We start from the raw sequence: 22,386 nt of genomic DNA on the forward strand, positions 1-22,386 counted from the left end.
TAATTTGATAGACCAAGATTTATTTCCTTACATGTAAATGAAATGTTTGTATTTGTACAGGTGATCCAGCATTAAAACTAAAAGATACGTAGTACCCGACACATTTTTCTCCCACTGAGCCTCAAGTGGGAAAAAGCAAAAATGAAGATGGAGATGCAGCCATGCAAATGTGTTTGCATGTTTGGAGAATCTCCTGAATACAGCATGGGTTTCTCCATATACATACCAAAATGAGCACTAATTGGCTTTGAGATCGCGTCTCAATGAGTATTCTAAACACCTACAGTACGACGAGGCGGCAGACAAGTATATATAAATGCAGTTTGAATAGGAAACAGACAATTATAAAACACATATGGTCCAACAGAGGATAAAGAAATGGGATTTCAAAATAAGTCTGCCAAAGTCTGAGACACATTGCTTTAAAGAGTGGGGATAGTGCAGGAGGTTAGGCAGACTTTTCCCCTTTGGGATCTGGATTCAGACCCAGCCCAGACTGATGCAATGAAAGTCCACTTTATCTACTCAAGTGCTATGTGAAATGTGTTTGGACTGTAACAGTCTAGTTCCTAGTATAAAACTATCTAAATGGCACTACATTGAAAAACTCACCCAGGGATCCCATGGGATGGCTGGTATTGCAGCAATGCGATAATGATCAGATAATTTGTTTTTAGTGATGTTGGCTGAGGGATAAATATTGGCCAGGACACCGGGAGAACGCCCCTGCTCTCCTTGAATAATGCCGTGGATGCCTTACGGCCACCTGAGGGCAGATGGGGTCTCGGCTAATGTCTCGTCCAAAAGAAAGCACCTTTGACAGTGCAGCACTCCCTTAGTACTGTGCTGAAGTGTCAGCTTGTATTTTGTGCTCGAGTCTCTGGGTTGTGCACTTGAACCCACAACCCTCTGACTCACAGGCGAGAGTGCTACCCACTGAGCTACAGCTGATCTCAAGTTTCAATATCGATATTGAGGGCAGGAAAAAGTCACTTCCTCAGATGGAAGGGTCAAAAAAAAGCAATGTCAGAATAGGCTGGTTTTGAGTACCTCCTGGATTTTGGTCATCACGCAACACAAAAACAGATTGTCTTGGTGCCCTCTGGACTGGAGATTATTGCATGCGTGCATGAATAGAAACACTACAGGGCAACACTCCCTAGGATTTACTTTCCTGTGTACAGCTCCATTTAATCTTCCGGCAAACTTTCTCACTCATTAAAAAGAACCATAACCTCTGGGGCTCTCCCACAATAGCACAATAAACCAGATGCCACAGGAATCACTACCACCAATTAGAGGGAGTCCATTACCATACTTCACAGAGTATTGAGTGAAGAGGCCAAAAAACTTCAAGATTCATTAGTTACAAGGTCTTTGTTTTTGAGCAATTTTCCCCATCAAGGAGCCACAGCATCGGACGTTGCCAGCTCGAGTGCTTCCTTCTCGGTCTATGATCTGGGCCACTGATCTACGGGGACTGAATACGTCAAATTCAGTTTTAACTAATTGGGAATTTCACTGGTGTTTTAGGGATTTCATTCCACATACAAATCGACCTATGACAGCGAAAGATCAAGGGCCATGCCCATGATTTCTTTCTTCATATGCTTTAAACAAACAAGCAGGGATGAGTCCTAAACTGAAAGGGGGCAGTTGGCTCATGCGCGAGCGATTGAGAGGATGGAGCCAACAGTTTGCACCGGCTGCTGGTGTGCAAATCTCAGGAAGATGCGGGATTTGCTTTTTAAATCATGAATTTGAAACTGCCCCATCCAATCTATCTGTGGCCTTGGGGAAACACTAGCTTGCTCAGGGATGAGCATGTCAGATAATATGAATCATTCAGATTTTAGCTGTTTCGAAAGCAGATTCTAATGGGTAGGGAGGAGGAGAACAGGTGTCTCAATCCTAATGTCTACATGTTAATTTAAAAAAAACAGTTGTGCTCAAAGTGAGGGATGCTAGTGCTGGGGAATCAAACTCTTCCCATTTCAAACACCCAGTGTCAGCGCCCAACTCCCAGGAGAGCTCCAGCACAGCTAGATGCAGAGTAAAAGCTCTCTACTTTTCCCCAACAAGGCACCTCATTCCCAATCCCAGAAGAGTACCAGCTCCTGCGTTATTTTATCCATCTCCCGCCATCCTTGGGCCTGTCAGAGTGACATTAGAATATTAGTGCCTGCTCTTGGACAACGTTGTGCTGCAGGCCTCTGTCCGCCAGGCCGAGGCGGCCCAAACTCATTCCACATAACCAGCTGACCTTCATCTCATGAACTCATGTTAACTTGAAAAAAAGTGGCCAGCAACTTTAAAACAAATTCAGAGCACAGCTAACATTTTTGGTCCCCGTCACGATAATAAAAAGAGATTGTATAAAAATTTGTATTGCTGCACGAGAAGTGGTCTCTCGCCATAACTGTACAGGTTAAAAAGAAAACAGAATTAACAGTTCTGAAGAAGATTCAATGACTACTTGTCAATCTGACAATACATACATATCTTGGCTTGCAACCCAATGCAGAAAATACTGGATAGCACTCATTAAAATATTATATGATATATGTAAAAATGAGAACTAGATTCAAGTGATTGTTCTAAAAATAAATGGCTTTAAACACAGAAGGAAGCAGATTTCCTCCAATGCATTGCACACCTCAGTCATAAATGACGAGATTAAGACATTTGATCGGAAAGAATGATGCAAGAAATAGAACTTTCACCAGCCCACAATCTCCCTTCAGTTTTGCACCTCATCAGAAAATATTGCATTGCCTTTCCTTACATGCACTTATCTCCTAGTTAATTAATTATTCGAGGTGTTCAGCAACTGCTCAGCCACTCCGACCAGTTCACTTTCCTCCAAAGCTCTGATCAGCTGACTCATCGTAGCCTTCTTCCCTTCGCACTGGATAAACTTGAGCAGCATTTGGTATGCCTGTTCATACAATCCTTCCCGCTCGTACTCAAAAGCTATGTTGTCGATGGTGGGATCCCGAAGACCTCGGCAGGATTTCTGTAAAATGCGGCCAACCTGCTTCCAGTTCCTGCCCACAAATTTGGCAAAGATGTAGTGATCCTGTCCACTCAAAACATGGTCATCTGGGGCGGAAACATAAAAAAACAAATCTACATGATTGAACTGGCTCAAACAAATTCAATCCACTTCAACGTGCTAACTTTTTCCGAATTAACTATTAACACCGGTTAATTAAAAAAGGAAAGCAAGATTTCTGGGGAACGGATTGCACATGGTGTGTGGAAGGACAGTCCCTGTGGCTTTTCCCATGCTCGGTGTATTGTTGTGTTGACCTTTAAAAATTGTTTCAGGCAGTGTTCAAAATGAGAAGCCTGGCGGCAGCACAGTTACCAGGCTTACTAGCTGTTTGGACAACCCAATGCATTGTGTAGTGAAGTACTGCCTTTAGTCTGTTTTTTTGGTTAAGAAACTTTGAAGAAACCAAACCACCAATGGGCAACCACAGCACTCTGGTTGAATAGAGGACGAGGTAAATCAGGAACTAGCAACTTGGGTAATACCAAGCTCACTTTTAAAAAAAGATAAAGACCATTCCCATCAAGAAAGGATGAACATGCTAGGTCTCTTTTCTCTCAAAAAGAGAAGGCTGAGGGGTGACCTAATGGAGGACTATAAAATTCTGAAAGGTTTTGACAGAGTAGACACAGAGTGTTTCCACTTGTGGAGAAGAGCAAAAGTAGAGGCCATCAATATAAGATAGTCACCAAGAAATCAAAAACAGAGAATTCAGAAGAAACTTCTTTACCCAGAGAGTGGAACTCGCTACCACAGAGTATTGTTGAGGCAAATAGTATAAATGCATTTAAGGGGAAGCTGGATTAAACATACGAGGGAGAAGGGAATAGAGGGTTATGCTGCTGGAATTAGATGAGGAAGGATGGGAGGAGGCTCGAGTGGAGCATAAACATTGGCATGGACTGGTTGGGCCGAATGGTCTGTTTCTATGCTGTATTTTTCTATGTAATTACAGAAATGATCAAAGACTGAGGAAGTAATACACAAGATTTGGACTCCAAGGGCACTGGTCTTAATCCCGACCATACCACCACAGCCCAGCGATTCCAGTAGGAACATTTTAACAATGCTCAGTTTTTGTTTTGGGAGAGGGAAATAAAGTTTACAATAACTGAAGAAAATACATCTCCTTCTGCATCCGACAATCTAGATAGAAAAACCAAGCACAGAAATAGAAGGAAAAGTCCAAAGAATGGACGAGTCATTTATTGGTCACTAACGAGAGGAAAAATCCAAAATATAATAATACAAACACAATTCCATCCTATGATCTGCTAAGGGAAATTTAATTTTCCCGAGAATGTGGCAAGCTTGTGTTTTACAAGTCTGAAGATTGTAGAGGGAATGTGTCTGAGGCACCCTTGGATCAGCTTTACAAGATTCAAATTGCTCATTAAACCCCCCCAAAAATTATACATTTTATTTCAAATAATAATGTTCAATGTTTTTCACAAGCTGATTATAATTTTGCTCTCAACACCAGTGCCAGCCATTAATGCCTTTATTCTTATAAAAGCAGACACTCAAGAACGATGTGATGGTGTGTTACACAGTAAAAGCCACCTTAAAATCTTGCAATATTAACCCCGACACTTGGGAAGACACAGCCACTCAGAGGTGATCTTATTGAAACGTACAAGATTCTGAGTGGGCTTGACAGGGTAGATGTGGAGGAATCTAGAACTAGGGGGCATAGTTTAATAAGGGGTCGCCCATTTAAATGAGGAGGAATTTCTTCTCAGAGTGTCGTGAATCTTTGGAATTCTCTACACCAGAGTGCTGTGGCGGCTGGGTGTTTGAATGTATTTAAGGTAGATACACAGATTTTTGAATGATAAGGGAGTCAAGGGTTATGGGATGCGGGCAGGGAAGTGGAGGGTGAGGCCAAGATCAGATCAGCCATGATCTTATTGAATGGCAGAGCAGACTTGAGGGGCCAGATGGCCTACTCCTGCTCCTTATATTCTTATGTTCATAGATCACTATGCCATGACGTCTGCCAGGGTGGATTAAATGGACTTAAGGCTGCGAGATCGGACTGGCAAAAGCCAACATCGCAATAAAAAGGGCAACTGTCAATTCTGGAGACTCAGTCAATCTGGGGCACGTCATTGCAGATATGATGACAGCTGTAACTTAACAGATATTGGTTCATTGGGAGACACAGACTGCTTGTGGAAGCTAACCGAGCTACAGCAAACCCTGAACATTTAACTCTCAATCACAGATAATGTGCCAGGAGGATGGGCCACAGACAAGGCACTGTATGAAGAGGATCCCCATGCCTTACCTGTACTTCCTACAGAAAGCTCAAAAGCAGCATTTGCATCGACCTTGAACCAGGCCCATGTGCTGTGCCAGTTGCAGTCACACATACTGCAGGGCACAGGGGTCCTACTGAGTAATGGTGAAAACAAACGTACCAGATCACTTGACGATATTATCCTTTGAAGAATACTTAACTTCGTTAATTAAATTGGTGTAGCAGCCATGAGACACAGTATTACAGAACATGGTGGGGTTACACAACATGGCTCCAAAAACCATGGTGCACATTTAAAACAATATTTAATATATAGCCCAACATGAAAACTGAACAGCAGCCCTTTTGATTGCATTCAATGCCATGCACATGAAGGTGCTGGTACCTGGATATCAGATGGGGGTACGATCATGCTCAGCAAGGATGCCCTCCAATACTCACACACTAAGAATGGCCATTTGGACGAGATGCCAGAGAGCTGCAGGCACCCATGGAACTGTAAGCAAGCAAGAGTCAAGGCAGGAGGGGAGAACACTAGAAAGAAAATAGCATTAAAAAAACCTGTGGACCACTGCACCGTGACAATCCAGGAGGCCAACTAAGTTAGAATGACAGCAATGGCTCCTCATTACACTATGCTTATTTTTCCATAACTGCAGACTTGAGGAGGTCAACACTTACCAAATAGAACACCTTGAAATTCAAAACTGTCAGTCGAGCGCAATGGGCTCCCATTTGCTTGGATGGAAGATGAAGAAGATGGAGACAGACTCGAAGGCGGAGAGGATGGCGATAGAGGGGAGGGTGCTGATGTGATTTCTGCATCAATGCCACACAGTGTCCCAGAGCTCTGGCAGTTTGAATTGTATTCAAGTACCAATCGCCTGATGTCTTCCTCCAATCTGCTAATGTCATCGTCGCGGAGGTGGTTGGGCTGAAATTTGTGTTAAAAATCTGAATTATTAAAAAAGGCCAGGGTCAATTGCATACAGGAGAACAAAAGACTATAAGGCTTGGTTTTCCTTCCAGCATCCTAAGATACTGAAATAAAAACAGAAAATGCTGCAAATACACAGGTTTGGTAGCATCAGTGGAGACAGAAAGAGAGTTAACATTAACTCTGTTTCTCTCTCCACAGCTGCTGTCTGACCTGCTGAGTGTTTCCAGCAATTTCTGTTTATATTTCAGATTTCCAGCATTTGCACTAGTTTGCTTTTATGAAGATACTGAATATTGGCACATCAGCAGCCAGTGATTGTTTATTGGCTGTGAGCCGCATTCCAAGAGGAAACTTTATTTTTTTACATTCCAAGAGGAAACTTTATTTTTTTACAAGCATATGTACAATGCTCCACATATCCATCACACGGTTTTTGATCAATTAAAGCAAATAAAAGAAAGGACTTGCATTTATGTAACTCTTTTCATGTCCTCAGAACATCCCAAAGTGCTTTACAGTCAATGGAATGATAAGCACAGGAGGCCATTCGGCCCATCGTGCCCATGTCCGTTCTTTGGGAGAGTTTTTCAATTAATCTCATTCTCCTACTCTACATAGACCTAGATAAAAAAATTGTCTTAATATAAATCCAATTCCCTTTTCCAAGTTTCTACTGAATCTACTTCCGCCACTCTTTCAGGCAGTGCATTCTACAACACAACAATTTGCTGCGTAAAAAAGGTTTCCTCAGGTTGCCTCTGGTTCTTTTGCCAATCGCCTTAAATCTGTGTCATCTGGTTACCGACCCTTGTGCCACAGGAAACAGTTTATCCTTATTCACCAACAAGACCATTCATGATTTTCAACACCTCTTACCAAATCTCCACTTAACCTTCACTGCTCTATGTAGATCAACTCCAGCTTCTACAGTCTGTCCACATAACTAAAGTCCATCATCACTGGTATAATTCTAGTAAATCTCTTCTGCACCCTCTCCAAGGCCTTGACATCCTTCCTAAAGTGTGGTGCCCAGAATTGAACAAAGTAAAGATTTATAAACTTCTTTGCTTTTGTACTCTGCCTCTATTAAAAAAAGTCAAAGAGCCCACATGCTTCTTTAATAGCCTTCGGAACCTGTCCTGCCACCTTCAAATATTTGTGGACATATAGCCCCAGGTCTCTCCTTCAAAATAGTGCCGTGGGATCTGTTACGCTCATCTTTTCATCCGAAAGACGGTACCTCCGACAATGTTGCACTCCCTCAGTACTGCACTGGAAGGTCAGCCTAGATTTTGTGCTCAAGTCTCTGGTGTGGAGCTGAACCCACAACCTCTGACTCAGACACAAGTGCAATCACTGAGCTTTGGCTGACATTTAAATCCTTTACCTGCAAGACAATGCTTGCTCTCTAATTTTACCCTTTGTAAATAGGCGCATTGAATATAAAAACAAGGACGTTATGCTAAACCTTTACAAATCTCTGGTCAGGCCCCAGCCTGAAGTATTGTGTACAATTCTGGGCACCACACTTCAGGAAGGATGTCAAGGCCTTGAAGAGGGTAGAGATTTGACAAGATGATACCAGGGATGAGGGACTTCAGCATTGTGGCGAGATTGGAGAAGCAGGTATTTTTCCTCTTAGAGCAGAGAAAGCAAAGGGGAAGAGTATTCAAAATTATGAGGGGTTTTGATAGAGCAAGTGGGGAGAAACGGTTTCCTCTAGCCAGTAACCAAAGGTCAGAGATTTAAAATAATTGCCAAAAGTACTAGAGGGGAAATGAGGAGAAATTCTTTCACAGAGGGTTGTTAAGATCTGGACCACATTACCTGAAAGGGTGGTGGAATCAGATTCCGTAGGAAATTTATGAAGGCAATTGGACATGTAGTTGAAGAGGACTAATTTGCAGGGTTATGAAGAAAAAGCCGAGGTGTGGGACTAAACTGGGCAGCCAGAACAGGAATGATGGGCCGAATGGCCTCCTATGCTGCACGGTCTATGATTCTATACCCACCTCATTATCTTTGATGTGTCTGATGCAGCTGTCTGGATCATTCAGGATCTCATCCAACGTCACTATACCAGCCTTCAGCTCCATTGTGAAAGCTGTGTTCGGGATAGACTGGTTTTGAAAATGACACTCTAAAGCCTGATGAAGTTTGTCGTTTTTGTAACTGTGAAGAAACTTCCTGCATTTTACTTCCTCTGTAAATTTCAGTTGGAGTCCAAAGACACTTTCGTAAACTTTCAGGATTTCATAACCTCCTCCACCGCCAGTGGCATCTGCAAAAGAATCGCAAATGAGGAGTTTGGGGTTTTAAATTTTAAACACATAGAAATATATAAGACACGGAAACTGGCCATTCGACGCAACCAGCCCATGTCAGTATTTACTCTTCATACCAGCAAATTGTTTTAACCTCATTTACTCATCTGTTCTCCTTTTCCTTCATCCACCTATCCAGTCTAATCTTGAATGTTGACATTTCTGCCTCAACCACTAACCCTGTAACTGAATTCCATTCTCACAACTGTGTGTGAAGAGGTTTCTCTTGCTTTCCATTCTAAATCTCTTACATTTAACCTCGTATCTATGGCCCCTCACCAGTGATTCTATCTTCCCTGTACCATTCTTTCATAATTTAAAACACTTGTGTTGCCCAGTAATCTACATATCTCTAACAAAAAATGACCCAATTTATCATCAAGTCTTTCTTCATATTTGTATTCCTTAATACCAGACAGCATCCTATAGTGTGGAGCCAAATATGGCACATAGTACCTCTAATGAGGTCTTTTTATATAGGCTCATCATTACTTCTAGGCTTGCATATTCGGTTCTTTGTGATAAAATTTAGAATTAGCTTATTTTACCGCTCTATCAACTGGAGGTACTGCCTGTAATATCCTGTGAACCTGGACTGCAAAGTCCCTCTGCTCTTACACACACCAAGCCTATTTTCCATTCAGAGTAAAACTACTGCCGTTACAAAAAGTATCACCTCACACTTACTGATATTGAATTCCATCTGCCATTTTTTAGCCTGTTTCCCCCATTTTATATATCTTTCGGCCTTCTGGACTCAACATCAAATTCAACAATTTCAGAACATAACCTCTGCCCCTATTTATTCACATGGCAGCTGTTGATGATTCTGCCATTCCCATTTATACCTCTTCTAGACCCATCTTGTTTCTTTACTTGTCCCATTACCATCTCCTTTAGCTTTGCACCATCATTCCCTGTTGTCATTTAATCACCTCCCACCCTATCACAGAACTTCCCTCCCCTACACTTGCTTAAAATGTGTTACATCTAACTTTTTCCAGTTCTGACGAAAGATCATGGACCTGAAACGTTAACTCTGTTTCTCTCTCCACAGATGCTGCCTGACCTGCTGAGTATTTCCAGCATTTTCTGTTTTTATTTCAGATTTCCAGCATCTGCCCACCCAGAAGCTAATTGACCGCAGCCACTCAAAGCTGGAACCAAACTGCCAAAGGCTGACAACACGTCAAATTTTGCTTTTGTGTACCGTTATTTTTCCATCAACTGCAAATTTCACACCACTTGCTCTAGGCTCATATCTAGATCATTGCTCTGCACAGTGAACACAAGTGACCCTGTAACTGAACCCTGTGGCATACCACCATCTACTTCTCATTCCTCTGGAAAGTTGCCCTGAACTCCTACTATGTTTTCTCCCCTCTAACCAATTTTTATTAGTCTCTCAATATAATTCCTACCCCTTTATCGCTGGTAATCTCCCATGTGGTACCCTTTCAAAGGGGTTTCTGAAGTCCATGTACACTATATTACCTCCATCTATTATATTTGTTACCTCCTCGAAGAATTACATCAGGTTTGTAAGGCATGATCATCCCTTTTGAAAACTGTGTTGGCTACTTCAAACTCTCTTCACCCAGATGCATGAGAATTTCATTCCATACAACACATTGAAAACTGCCCACCCAGAAGCTAACTGACCCCAGCCACTCAAAGCTGGAACCAAACAGCCAAATTGCCATTCAGCATGTTACGGTTTTCAGGAAGCAAGAGAAACTGGACATTTTTACAACATTTCCCAAAAAGAAAAAGAAACTCTCTTTCTGTAACGTTTCCCTGCTTACCACCCACTAATTCTTTGTTTTCTATCTATCTTTATTCATTTTCCACTCTGTCGATCTCCCTCGTTCTCCAGCTAGTTCCAACACAATCTCTCATCATTCCTGAATCGCTCTGTTGCTGTCAGACTTTATTTCCTTTTCTCTCTTTCTATAAGAGGCAGACATTCTTCCAAATCAAGTCACCAAGATAATGGACAAGGGAAACTCGGCAGACACTGCCTACCTAGACTTCCAAAGAGCTTTTGGTAAGGTACCGCACGAGAAGCTTCTCTACAATGCCATGAAGTGATAGCCCGAGTGAATAGGGTGCGAGGGTGTATTTACAGGACAACTGACTACAAGATAAAGCTTACAATTTTGTCCTGGTTAGGCCTCAGTGAGAACACTGTGTCCAGATTTGGTTTCCTCACATAGTTGCCGATATTGAGTCTTTAGAAAGGGTAGACAAGAGAGCCACAAGATTAATACCTAATTTAAAGAATCTAGTTACCAAGATCGGCTGGAACTCTACACCATATAGGGAACTGTAAACCAAGGTTTATAAGATGATGAAGGGAGTAGATTGTGTTTGTGTAGACAGTTTGTTTCAACTAAATAGCTTAGGGAGGACCAGGGGTCATAATCTCAAGTTATGCAAGGCCAGAACTAGGTTAGATGTCTGGAGGTGGTTCTTTTCCCAGGACCAGGATGCTGGCTTGCGTGGTGAACACTGATTCACTGAATTTCTTCAGAGAGAACTGGACCTGTTTCTGGATGAGGCAGAGATCACCTCGTACAAAAGAAAGGTCATCTATAACATTAATCAGGGCCAGATTGCCTAAAGGGATCAGTGAGGAATTTTCCAGGTGTTTTTGGCCCCAATTGTCCTGGGTTCTGCATGATTTTTCACTTCTCCCAGGAGAATACATGGCTTTTGGGTGGGGAGTGTATTTATAGTGATGCACAAGAACATAATGGGAGCTGGAGCAGGCCATTTGACTCTTCGAACCTGCCCTACCATTCAACAAGATCATGGCTGATCTTCTACCTCAATTCCATGATCCCGCACTATCCCCATACCTCTTAATTCCCTTTCTTCCCAAAACATTCAGTGACCTCTGTCTTGAATATACTCAACAACTGAACATCCACAGCTCTCTGGGATAGAGAATTCCAAAGACTTACAACCCTTTGAGTGAAGAAATTTCTCACCTCAGTCCTAAATGGCCATCCCCTTATTGTGAGACTGTGACCCAGTGTTCTAGATTACCCAGCCAGGGGAAACATCTCAGCATTAACCCGGTCAAGCAGCTTAAGAATTTTATACATTTCAATAAGATCACCTCTCATTCTTCTTGTTGAAAGCAGAGTTAAACTTGGACTGATTTATAGTTTATCACGTATCCCATGGACCAATCAGCTCGCTCAGTGACACCCTGCCCACTACGGAAAGTCTCTCTACGGCCAACAGGGAAAGCACCTTGCAGGCCAACTTATTTATAATAACCGACACAGAAATCAAGAATTATTTCATTAGAGACAACTGAAAGTCAGACCATACCTGCAAGAGCCAGTTTCAGAGCTTTATAAATCTTCAGCCGTATCGGTGGGTCCTGGTAGAGGGCCGATAGATCCATCTTGTCGGAGTGGATGAAGAGAAACACACTACCCACCCAGGCTGGAGCCATAGAGTCCATCCTCAGCCACTGCAACAGACACAACAGAAGTCACCCAAACCAGTGAGGTTGTCTCACACACTGACCACCACCACCCAGCCCCCACCCCGCCCCAGGGAGTAGAGCGTGGGTCAGAACGCACGCACAGATCGGTGAGATACAAGTCCTTCAACACCCAGTCAACACAAGCACAGCTAAAACCTTCAGCTACTGGAGATCTGAGGGTTGCCCAAGATTGGACAGTTGAGTGCATCATTAGCCCCAAGGTTAATGTAAATAGAAGAGATTGGTGCATTGGTAAAGCTCTGCCACTAGAAAACTTAATATGTTCACTTACATTTAATGAATGGTTTGTATTTAGAATTTTTTTTTCTCCAATCTTCAATGTACCACTTGCGCATTTGCAAATGTATATTAGTTTCAGTAAGCACACCACTGGCACTCAAGGGCAGAATATTAAAAATGTACCAACTTTTCTCCACCTTGAATGAAAAATAGGCCCCCCGAAAATTGGACTCGGCAGCCTCCATGTCCTGTGTAGGCCAAAGCCTGCTACTGTGCAATCGAGGCTCAGTCAAACCCAAGCTCTTATTTATAAGCCCCAATAATACAGCCAAGCACGTTACCAGACTTGACAAGTGATTGCACAAGTACCCTGAGCAAGCTGAAGCAGATCACCCAGGGGGTGCTTCCCAGGATTGTGATATATCTGCAGCAAGTCGGAAGGATCAGAGTATGAAATGAAACACAGTAGTAAGATATATATTTTTAAATACCAGTCACAAGAAATAATAAAGCTAAAAACATTGTTTTTAATTTGTACCAAGAGAATGCCTGAACCTCAGGCTCGCCTGCCATATCATCAGCTGCATCGCTGACCAGCCATGCTGTGGCCTACCTGAGCGATATTATCCAATCAGTGCCAACATATGCCATGCGGCCCACACCTGAAAAAGAGGTCTGCCAGTGCCCGATCCCATGTCAACATGGGAAACATTAGGGCCCACGGAAAGGAAAGACTTTCCTCCATCCGCCCAGACTGAATTCTGGCTGGTGTTTTGGGGTGGAAGGTCAGTGACTCGCCACTGCCAATCAGCCCTCAGCTCTCCCACACCTAGAACTGAACAGCCACAATGAGCAGCCACGAATACAGCAGGTCAAAACGCACCCGTGTCTCCTCACCAAACCCACTCTCCACCTGAGCAAGTACAGGATCCAGCAATAAACTTGCAAAATCAAATCCGGCCACAGCACTTTGGGATTTTCAGTTTCCCTCTCCAAGCTCCGTCAACGCCTGATGTTTTCACAGGCACCTTCCTGCTCTGGGTACATCCGCTAACCAAATGGAGCAAGCTTCCTGCTCCCGCCTCGGGCAGACAATGCTCTTTCCACCCGAGGGCTCAGTTAGAGCAAGCACGCAAATCGCAATTCTCACTGCCCCTTCGGGATGCTGGGGCATGCTCTTTATGTTAAATAAAAGGCTTACTGATCCCAAGCTATTTGTTGTGATAAAACAGAGCCGCTGTATGAATTATCCTCTGCCCTGCTATAGTCGGTGCGGACTCTGGCAGTGCCGCGGGGGCCGGGAGCCCGCAGTGTGGCGATGTGCACACACGGACTGCCTCACACAACGCAGCGCGCCGCTCCCAGCGGGGAAAACACTTCAGCTTTCCAGAGAGCAGCTGGGCCGGCTGATGCGCTGTCCCCTGCCTCGGACACAAGTGCAAGAAGTGCCCGGCCCTTCACAACATGCTGTCTCGGCCGGGGAGAATCAGGCTGCAGTCAGTGCCTGCCCTCAGCTGTCCACGTTAAAAGCAGCATCGCGACCACGAGAAGAGAAGCTCGCCTTTCCCCCGCTCAAGGCACTTTAAAGTTTTGTTAATTGGAGAAAATTGCAAATTTTAAAGATGAAGAGCTGCATGTTGCACACTGCTCCCTTTACAGAGGAACAGAAGGACCAAGGCACCCAATAATCTATTGAAAAAAAACACCTAGAGAGGAATAGGTCCATTTTTTAAATTTCTTGCCATTTTATTACATTGAATTTAAAAATCTCATCCTAGTGCTAAATCCCTCCATAGCCTGTCCTTCCCCATCTCTGTAACCTCCTCCAGGCTTTAACCCTACAACCCCCTCCACTCAAACTTTACAAACCCCCAGCCTCCAGCCCTCTAACCACCATCCTACAGTCATACAACTCCCTCACCCCCAGCCCTCCAACCACCACCCTCCTACAGCCTGACAACCCCCCCCCCCCCAGCCCTCTAACCTTACGACACCACCCCTGCCAGCATCCCCCCACCCCCCACCTCCCCCCCCAGGGGATGTTTGCAGTCCTCCAATTTTAGCCACTTGAGCATTTCTAGTTTCCTTCACCCTACCATTGGCAGCCATGCCTTCAACTGCCTAGACCATAAACTCTGGAATTCCCTCCTTAACTCTTTCCTTCTTCAAGATGGTCCTTAAAACCTACCTCTTTGACCAAGCTTTTGGTCATCTGTCCTAATAGCGCCTTATGTGGCTCAGTGTCAAAGTTTGTCAGATAACGCTCGTAAAGCACTTTGAGAAATTTTACTACGTTCAAGGCGCTATATAAATGCAAGTTGTTGTAATTTAGCCACCTTGCCTTGTGCAGAGGCTGGTCTCTGCTTCTTCCTATTCAGCAAGGTCCCCAGGTAACATAATTACTGCTTTGCCAGCACAATCCTTGCCTTTCAGATGAAGAACGCCCTGAATTTTAGTCGACGGAAAAATTCCGGTCTCTACTAAATATCTGCAACAACCCCTGGGTGGGGCGGGGCAGGAGCTATTTCAAAAGATTTAAAAAACAACCTATTATTAGATTAGTTCTCCAGACTTCACACCTGCTTTCACACAGAGCCACAGTGCCACCTGCCACCAGGAAGACAGTACTACATCAACAAATGTTCTCCCAGCTGAAAGCACCACACTGCACTGCCTATTGAGTGAAAATTTGGCTTTTATCCCTCATCGGTGGCACACTTGCAGGAATCATACCAGCCTATGTACCAGTTAATGTTACAGCCTCTTTAAGAGGAAAGATTTCTTCTGTGCAATGCATATAACAAAATTCTCAATCTATCCGGCGATATAATTACAAGTCTTGCATCTGTTTTCGGACCTTTCAAACCTGTCACACCTCCTAAAGCTTTTTTAGAAATCGCAACTAGCTTAAACGGCCAGCTACCAAATATCTGATCAGCTTTATGCCAAAGAATCAAAAAGAGTGTTTTTTTTTTAAAAAGCACAAGGAAACAAGTAACCAGCAGAAAACCGAGCAATCAAATGCCTCGGTTTCCCTCATGGATCGACAGGAACTTGCCCACCATTAAAACCCACCAGATTTTGTAGCTTCATTGCTATTTCAAGCACACAGAGGGGAGGCCAAGGACCTTGCCACAGATCCAGAGGGCCATCAGTAGGACTCTAGCTCGAGGTGAGCTCACCTACCTCCTCCTGCTGCTGGGGAGCAAATGATATCAAGACTGAACCCATTTTCGTATACAGAAACTATTGGAGTCCAACCTGTACCTCCCGCCAGGTATCCATGATTGTATATATAAACCACCTGTACCCTTCTATTCAACTACAGCTTTGCGATGACTCCCAGGTACCCATTACTGTCAATTGCCAAATTAAAACACTACAAAAAAATAAGCGTAGGGCATTTTGCTTTCTCATTCTCTGTTCCTGTAATCCCTAATGAAAAGTACTACACAGGCTTACTATCGAGCTCCAAGCTTCTTCTATCCGCCACTATTTAATTTAAAAAGAAACAAAATGGAGGGCAAAAGCAAAACAAGACCTGGACATTCAAGGCCTTTGATTCTGCAATGATTTCAAAACTGCAATTCTGTGAAGCTATCGCCATCATCTGTCATAAGGAGCAATGGCGGGCACAGCACATGTGGAGAACAGATTATATTTTTGCAATATAAATATTGGAGGCTATAGTGTTAAAAAGGAGTTTTAAGTAAAAATTCTCCTCCCCTCAAACCCAGCTGATCATGCCTGTCAGCATGCCTGCTGCAAACATCAACAGGTCACCGGTTGCCTGGGAAACAGGATCTACTGTAGTCAGGTGGGACTCAGCTGCAGCCCCTCAGTTGGTAAGGAAAACTGTCCTTGTTTATTAAAAAAATTAGAACATATAAAACTATTTTACGCACAGTTTTGACAAAACTGATAAAATGACAAGTTACATGAGGATATTATTGTAGTGGGCGGCCTTCAATGTAAAGTGCATCGGGCGGGGGGAGGGGGTGTGAACGCATCGACAATGTCAGTAAAACAAAATCTTTCTCCATGCATTGCTGGGGTGATTTGTGCCAGTCGCTGGTAAAATGGATCATTTAAGGGAATGTTTCTTTAAAGAGCCCTGTAATTGGAGAATGAGATCACAATACAAGGGAATCCCCAAGTGAATCTTATTCTACTTCAGGCATTGTTGAGGGCTCAGTTCCACCCTAGTCACAAATTTTCATAAGATTCTTCACCTCACAAAGATGCCTTCGATAGTAAGTAGTGCAAGACTTGAAGTTTGCCTTTATAATTAAGAGAAAAACTGTTAAGTTACATAAGAACATAAGAACTAGGAGCCGTAGGCCATAGGGCCCTTGGAGTCTGCTCCGCCATTCAAGATCATGGCTGATCTTTGACCTCGCTCTACTTTCCTGCCATATCCCTTGGTTCCCCTAGACTTCAAAAATCTATCTATCTCCGCCTTTGATATACTCAATAACCCAGCATCCACAGCACTTCAGGGCAGAGAAGTCCAAAGATTCACAACCCCAAGTGAAAAAATTCCTCATCTCAGTCCTAAATGGGCTATCCCTTATCCTGAGACTGTGCCCCCTAGTTCTATACTCTCCAACCAGGGAACCAACCTCTCAGCATCTACCCTATCAATCCCCCTCAGAATCTTGTATCATTCAATGAGATCACCTCTCATTCTTCTAAACTCGAGAGGCCAGACCCAATCTACTCAATCTCTCCTCACAGGACAACTCTCATCCCCGGAATCAATCTAGTGGTGAACTTTCATTGCACCACTTCCAAGGCATGCACGTCCTTTCTCAGATAAGGAAATCAAAACTGTGCGTAGTACTCCAGGTGCGGTCTGACCACAGTACTCTAGATGTGATCTCACCATAATTGTAGTAAGACTTCCTTACTCTTGTACTCCAACCCCCTGGTAATAAACAAGCAGATGCAGTGGCGTGAAGGTTCAAAGCAGCAGCTGGTCTAGCAGCAGGTGGAGAGGTCAAGTTAATAATTCCTCCACTTCAACATTGAGAAGTGTTGTCTAAAGATAAAACAGATGACGTTTGTAAGCAACCGGTTTCATAATACCTCAGAAAGGGCTGCTTATCCACACGAGTTCTCCATCATTTGAGCTGATAACTCTTCTTCGAGAGGCATCGATCATAGTTGCAGGAAAATATTTTCATATTCTAGTGACAAGCACCTTAGTCAAGGCAAATTCATTGTTCACAAGGTCACTTCAGCGGAACTTCCTGAGTCAGAGATCCCTCCATTTCTAATGGGAGATTGACTTAGCATTGGCTCAGGACCTCGAGGGGTGGTCCTGGAAAGCAATGAAATCAAGGAACTCATTGCCTCCTTCTCCCCAATTATACTGGTGACAGACACATCCTTTCCAGGTGGTGAGCTCACCTTCTTGATAAGCAAACAGGCTCAGGTCCAGTGGACAAATTCATATTTAGGTTGGCACATGAACTATTTGCAAGTGATGGAGAAGAGATTAATTTTGCAGCACTTCCAACTTGTGGCACCCAGCGAGTCAGTACTTGCCTGGACAGGCAATGAAAAAGTAGTCGGGTACACTAACACAGAACAATTCCTGTCCTTAGTCCCTCTGTCTCATTTTTGTATGAATCATGAATTTCCCAACTTCACTCAAAGTACTTCATTGGCTGTAAAGCGCTTTGAGAAGTCCGGTGGTCGTGAAGGGCGCGCTGTAAATGGAAGACTTACTTTCTCCTTAGGATAACAATCTTAACTCAACACCCAAGAGGAGTGGACAACAAAACAGCCCATTCTCTCGATCAACCTTTCATTTACACAAGTAGATTCTTTCTGACGTAAACCAAAATCTCATCAGGACTTGTGAAAAAGGCTGGTGTCCAGTAACCACATCACCGGACAATTTTCAGTTTCCTCTCTACTGTTCATTGAGGAATGATTGGACAATGTCATTCTCATACTAGTTACATCCTCAAAAAATTCCAGAAGATTTGTCAAGCATGATTTCCCTTTCATAAATCCATTTTGACTTGGACCAATCCTATCACTGCTTTCCAAATGCACTGCTATTTCATCCTTAATGATTGATTCCAACATTTTCCCCACTACTGATGTCAGGCTAACCGGTCTATAATTACCCATTTTCACTCTCACTCCTTTTTTAAAAAGTGGTGTTACATTAGCAACCCTCCAGTCCATAGGAACTGATCCAGAGTCGATAGACTGCTGGAAAATTACCAATGCATCCACTATTTCTAGGGCTTTAATACTATCCCTGATTTCCCTTGATAGCCACGGTTGAGCCATCTTCACTTTTTTTATTTTTACGCCAGACAGGAATGTACAATTGTTGTAGTTCATCCATGCGGTCTCTAAATGTCTGCCATTGCCCATTCACAGTCAACCCCTTAAGTATCATTCGCCAATCTATCCTAGCCAATTCACGCCTCATACCTTCAAAGTTAGCCTTCTTTAAGTTCTGGACCATGGTCTCTGAATTAACTGTTTCATTCTCCATTCTAATGCAGAATTCCACCATATTATGGTCACTCTTCCCCAAGGGGCCTCGCACAACGAGATTGCTAATTAATCCTCTCATTACACAACACCCAGTCTAAGATGGCCTCCCCCCTAGTTGGTTCCTCGACATATTGGTCTAGAAAACCATCCCTTATGCACTCCAGGAAATCCTCCTCCACCGTATTGCTTCCAGTTTGGCTAGCCCAATCTATGTGCATATTAAAGTCACCCATTATAACTGCTGCACCTTTATTGCATGCACCCCTAATTTCCTGTTTGATGCCCTCCCCAACATCACTACTACTGTTTGGAGGTCTGTACACAACTCCCACTAACGTTTTTTGCCCTTTCGTGTTCTGCAGCTCTACCCATATAGATTCCACATCATCCAAGCTAATGTCCTTCCTAACTATTGCATTAATCTCCTCTTTAACCAGCAATGCTACCCCACCTCCTTTTCCTTTTATTCTATCCTTCCTGAATGTTGAATACCCTTGGATGTTGAGTTCCCAGCCCTGATCATCCTGGAGCCACGTCTCTGTAATCCCAATCACATCATATTTGTTAACATCTATTTGCACAGTTAATTCATCCACCTTATTACGGATACTCCTTGCATTAAGACACAAAGCCTTCAGGCTTGTTTTTTTAACACTCTTTGTCCTTTTTGAATTTTGCTGTGCAGTGGCCCTTTTTGTTCTTTGCCTTGGGTTTCTCTGCTCTCCACTTTTCCTCATCTCCTTTCTGTCTTTTGCTTTTGTCTCCTTTTTGTTTCCCTCTGTCTCCCTGCATTGGTTCCCATCCCCCTGCCATATTAGTTTAACTCCTCCCCAACAGCACTAGCAAACACTCCCCCTAGGACATTGGTTCCGGTCCTGCCCAGGTGCAGACCGTCCGGTTTGTACTGGTCCCACCTCCCCCAGAACCGGTTCCAATGCCCCAGGAATTTGAATCCCTCCCTGCTGCACCACTGCTCAAGCCACGTATTCATCTGCGCTATCCTGCGATTCCTACTCTGACTAGCACGTGGCACTGGTAGCAATCCCGAGATTACTACTTTTGAGGTCCTACTTTTTAAATTTAGCTCCTAGCTCCTTAAATTTGTTTCGGAGGACCTCATCCCTTTTTTTACATATGTCGTTGGTACCAATGTGCACCACGACAACTGACTGTTCTCCCTCCCTTTTTAGAATGTCCTGCACCCGCTCCGAGACATCCTTGACCCTTGCACCAGGGAGGCAACATACCATCCTGGAGTCTCGGTTGCGGCCGCAGAAACGCCTATCTCTTCCCCTCATAAGTTTAACTATCAAAACGCTATTCCCCTCTTTGGCAATCACAGTGCCTGCAAGCCATTTGGGCCCTGCAGCGTAATTCAGGACAAAAACAGGGTCATTGACATCAATACATCGCGCCTTCGCATTCCTGTCATGGTAGTCACATTGTGACTGACGCCCACTCTCAACAATTTCTTTCATAGTAGGGTGTAGAAGGGATAACCTGGTTTTGAGCGTCCTTTTCATCAGCAGCTCTGCGGGTGGAACCCCTGTGAGCGAGTGTGGTCGGATCTATTGGCCAACAGGAGGCGTGATAAGCGGCTTTGTAGGAAACCCACTTGGATTCTGAACATCCCGTTTGATTATCTGCACTACTCGTTCCGCCTGGCCGTTTGAGGCCGGCTTGAACAGTGCCGTTCTGACATAGTTGATTCCATTGCCTGCCATGAAGTCCTGGAATTCAGTGCTTGTGAAGCATGGGCCATTGTCGCTGACCAAGACATCTGGTAGACCACGGGCGGCGAACATTGCCCATAGACTTTCTACCATGGCAGAGGAGGTGCTTGAATTTAAAATGGCACACTCAATCCATTTGGAGTAGGCATCTACTACAACCAAAAACATTTTTCCCCATGAAAGGACCTGCGTAGTCCACATGGATGCCTGACCATGGCTTGGCGGGCCAGGACCGGGGGTTAAGGGGGGCTTCCCTAGGTGCGTTGCCCAGCTGAGCACAAGCGTTGCACCTGCGAACACAAAATTCTAGGTCTGCATCTATCCCTGGCCACCAAACGGGTGACCTGGCAATTGCCTTCATCATGACAATGCCCGGATGCTCATTGTGAAGTTCTCTGATAAACACCTCTCTGCCCATCTGGGGCATAACTACTTGGTTTCCCCACAGTAGGCAATCAGCCTGAATCGAGAGTTCATCCTTGCGCCTATGAAATGGTTTAAATTCCTCAGGGCATGCCCCGTACGTGGCTGCCCAGTCCCCATTCAGGACACATTTCTTAACTAAAGACAGTAGCGGGTCTTTATTTGTCCAGACTTTAATCTGATGGGCTGTCACAAGTGAGTCTTCGCTTTTGAAAGCTTTAACAGCCATGACCATCTCAGCATCATGCTCAGTTGCCCCCTTCAGTGGTGGCTAGTGGGAGTCTGCCGAGTGCAACGGCGCAGTTTTCAGTGCCCGGTCTGTGCCGAATTGTGTAGTTATAGGCGGCTAACGTGAGTGCCCACCTCTGTATGTGGGCCGATGCATTCGCATTTATGGCTTTGTTGTTGGCCAAAAGGGACGTTCGGGGTTTGTGATGTGTCTCCAGCTCAAATTTCCTGCCAAACAGGTACTGGTGCATTTTTTTTTAAACTGCATATATACATGCTAGCGCTTCCTTTTCTACCATCCCGTAGCTACTTTCTGCCTGGGTCACACTTATGGAGGCATAAGCTACCAGCTGTAACTGACCATTGGCATTCACATGCTGCAACACACACCTGACCCCATAGGACGACGCATCGCACGTTAGAACAAGTTTCTTACATGGGTCATATAACGTTAACAGTTTGTTGGAGCATAACAAATTGCGTGCTCTTTCAAAAGCCCTTTCCTGGCTGTCCCCCCAGACCCAATCGCGACCGTTGCATCGGAGCACGTATAGCGGCTCTAACAGCGTGCTCAATTTGGGAAGAAAGTTACCAAAATAGTTCAGGAGCCCCAGGAACAAACACAGCTCCGTCGTGTTACGGGATCCAGGTGCTCTCTGGATCGCTTCCGTTTTGGACGCAGGTCTGATCCCCTTCTGCTGCTACCCTCCTCCCCAGGAATTCTACCTCTGGAGCTAAGAAGACACACTCCGCCTTTTTCAGTCGCAGCCCTACCCGGTCCAGTCTGCATAGCACCTTCTCCAGGTTGTGGAGGTGTTCTTCAGTATCGCGACCCGTGATGAGGATATCGTCTTGAAAAACCACCGTCCTTGGAATTGACTTGGAGGTTTTCCATATTTCACTTAAAGATCGCGGCGGCCGAACGAATCCCGAACGGACATCTGTTATACTCAAACAACCCCTTGTGTGTCATGATGGTGGGTCAGCTTCTTCGACTCACTCGCCAGCTCCTGGGTCATGTAAGCTAAGGTCAGGTCCAATTTTGAAAAAGGTTTGCCACCGGATAGCGTCGCAAAGAGGTCCTCTGCTCTCGGTAGCGGGTACTGGTCTTGGAGTGACACCCGATTGATGGTGGCCTTGTAATCACCACATATCC

General features: G+C 44.3%; 1 protein-coding gene across 9 annotated transcripts in view; it reads right to left on the minus strand.

Moving 5' to 3' along the window:
- Positions 1–22,386, minus strand: part of tradd (tnfrsf1a-associated via death domain) — a 26,160-nt gene continuing 3,774 nt past the window's right edge. For 3 of the 9 annotated variants that reach the window (XM_070897885.1, XM_070897883.1, XM_070897889.1), the window contains exons 2-5: positions 11,925–12,069; positions 8,271–8,539; positions 6,000–6,252; positions 1–3,102 (exon numbers count right to left, since the gene is read on the minus strand). In XM_070897885.1, coding sequence (XP_070753986.1) covers positions 2,807–3,102; positions 6,000–6,252; positions 8,271–8,539; positions 11,925–12,060 — 954 coding nt within the window. In that variant the 5' untranslated portion in view covers positions 12,061–12,069 and the 3' untranslated portion in view covers positions 1–2,806. The other 6 variants (XM_070897891.1, XM_070897888.1, XM_070897886.1 and 3 more) reach the window with 6 other exon arrangements.

Source organism: Pristiophorus japonicus, chromosome 13, assembly GCF_044704955.1.
Source record: "Pristiophorus japonicus isolate sPriJap1 chromosome 13, sPriJap1.hap1, whole genome shotgun sequence".
NCBI lineage: Eukaryota > Metazoa > Chordata > Chondrichthyes > Pristiophoridae > Pristiophorus > Pristiophorus japonicus.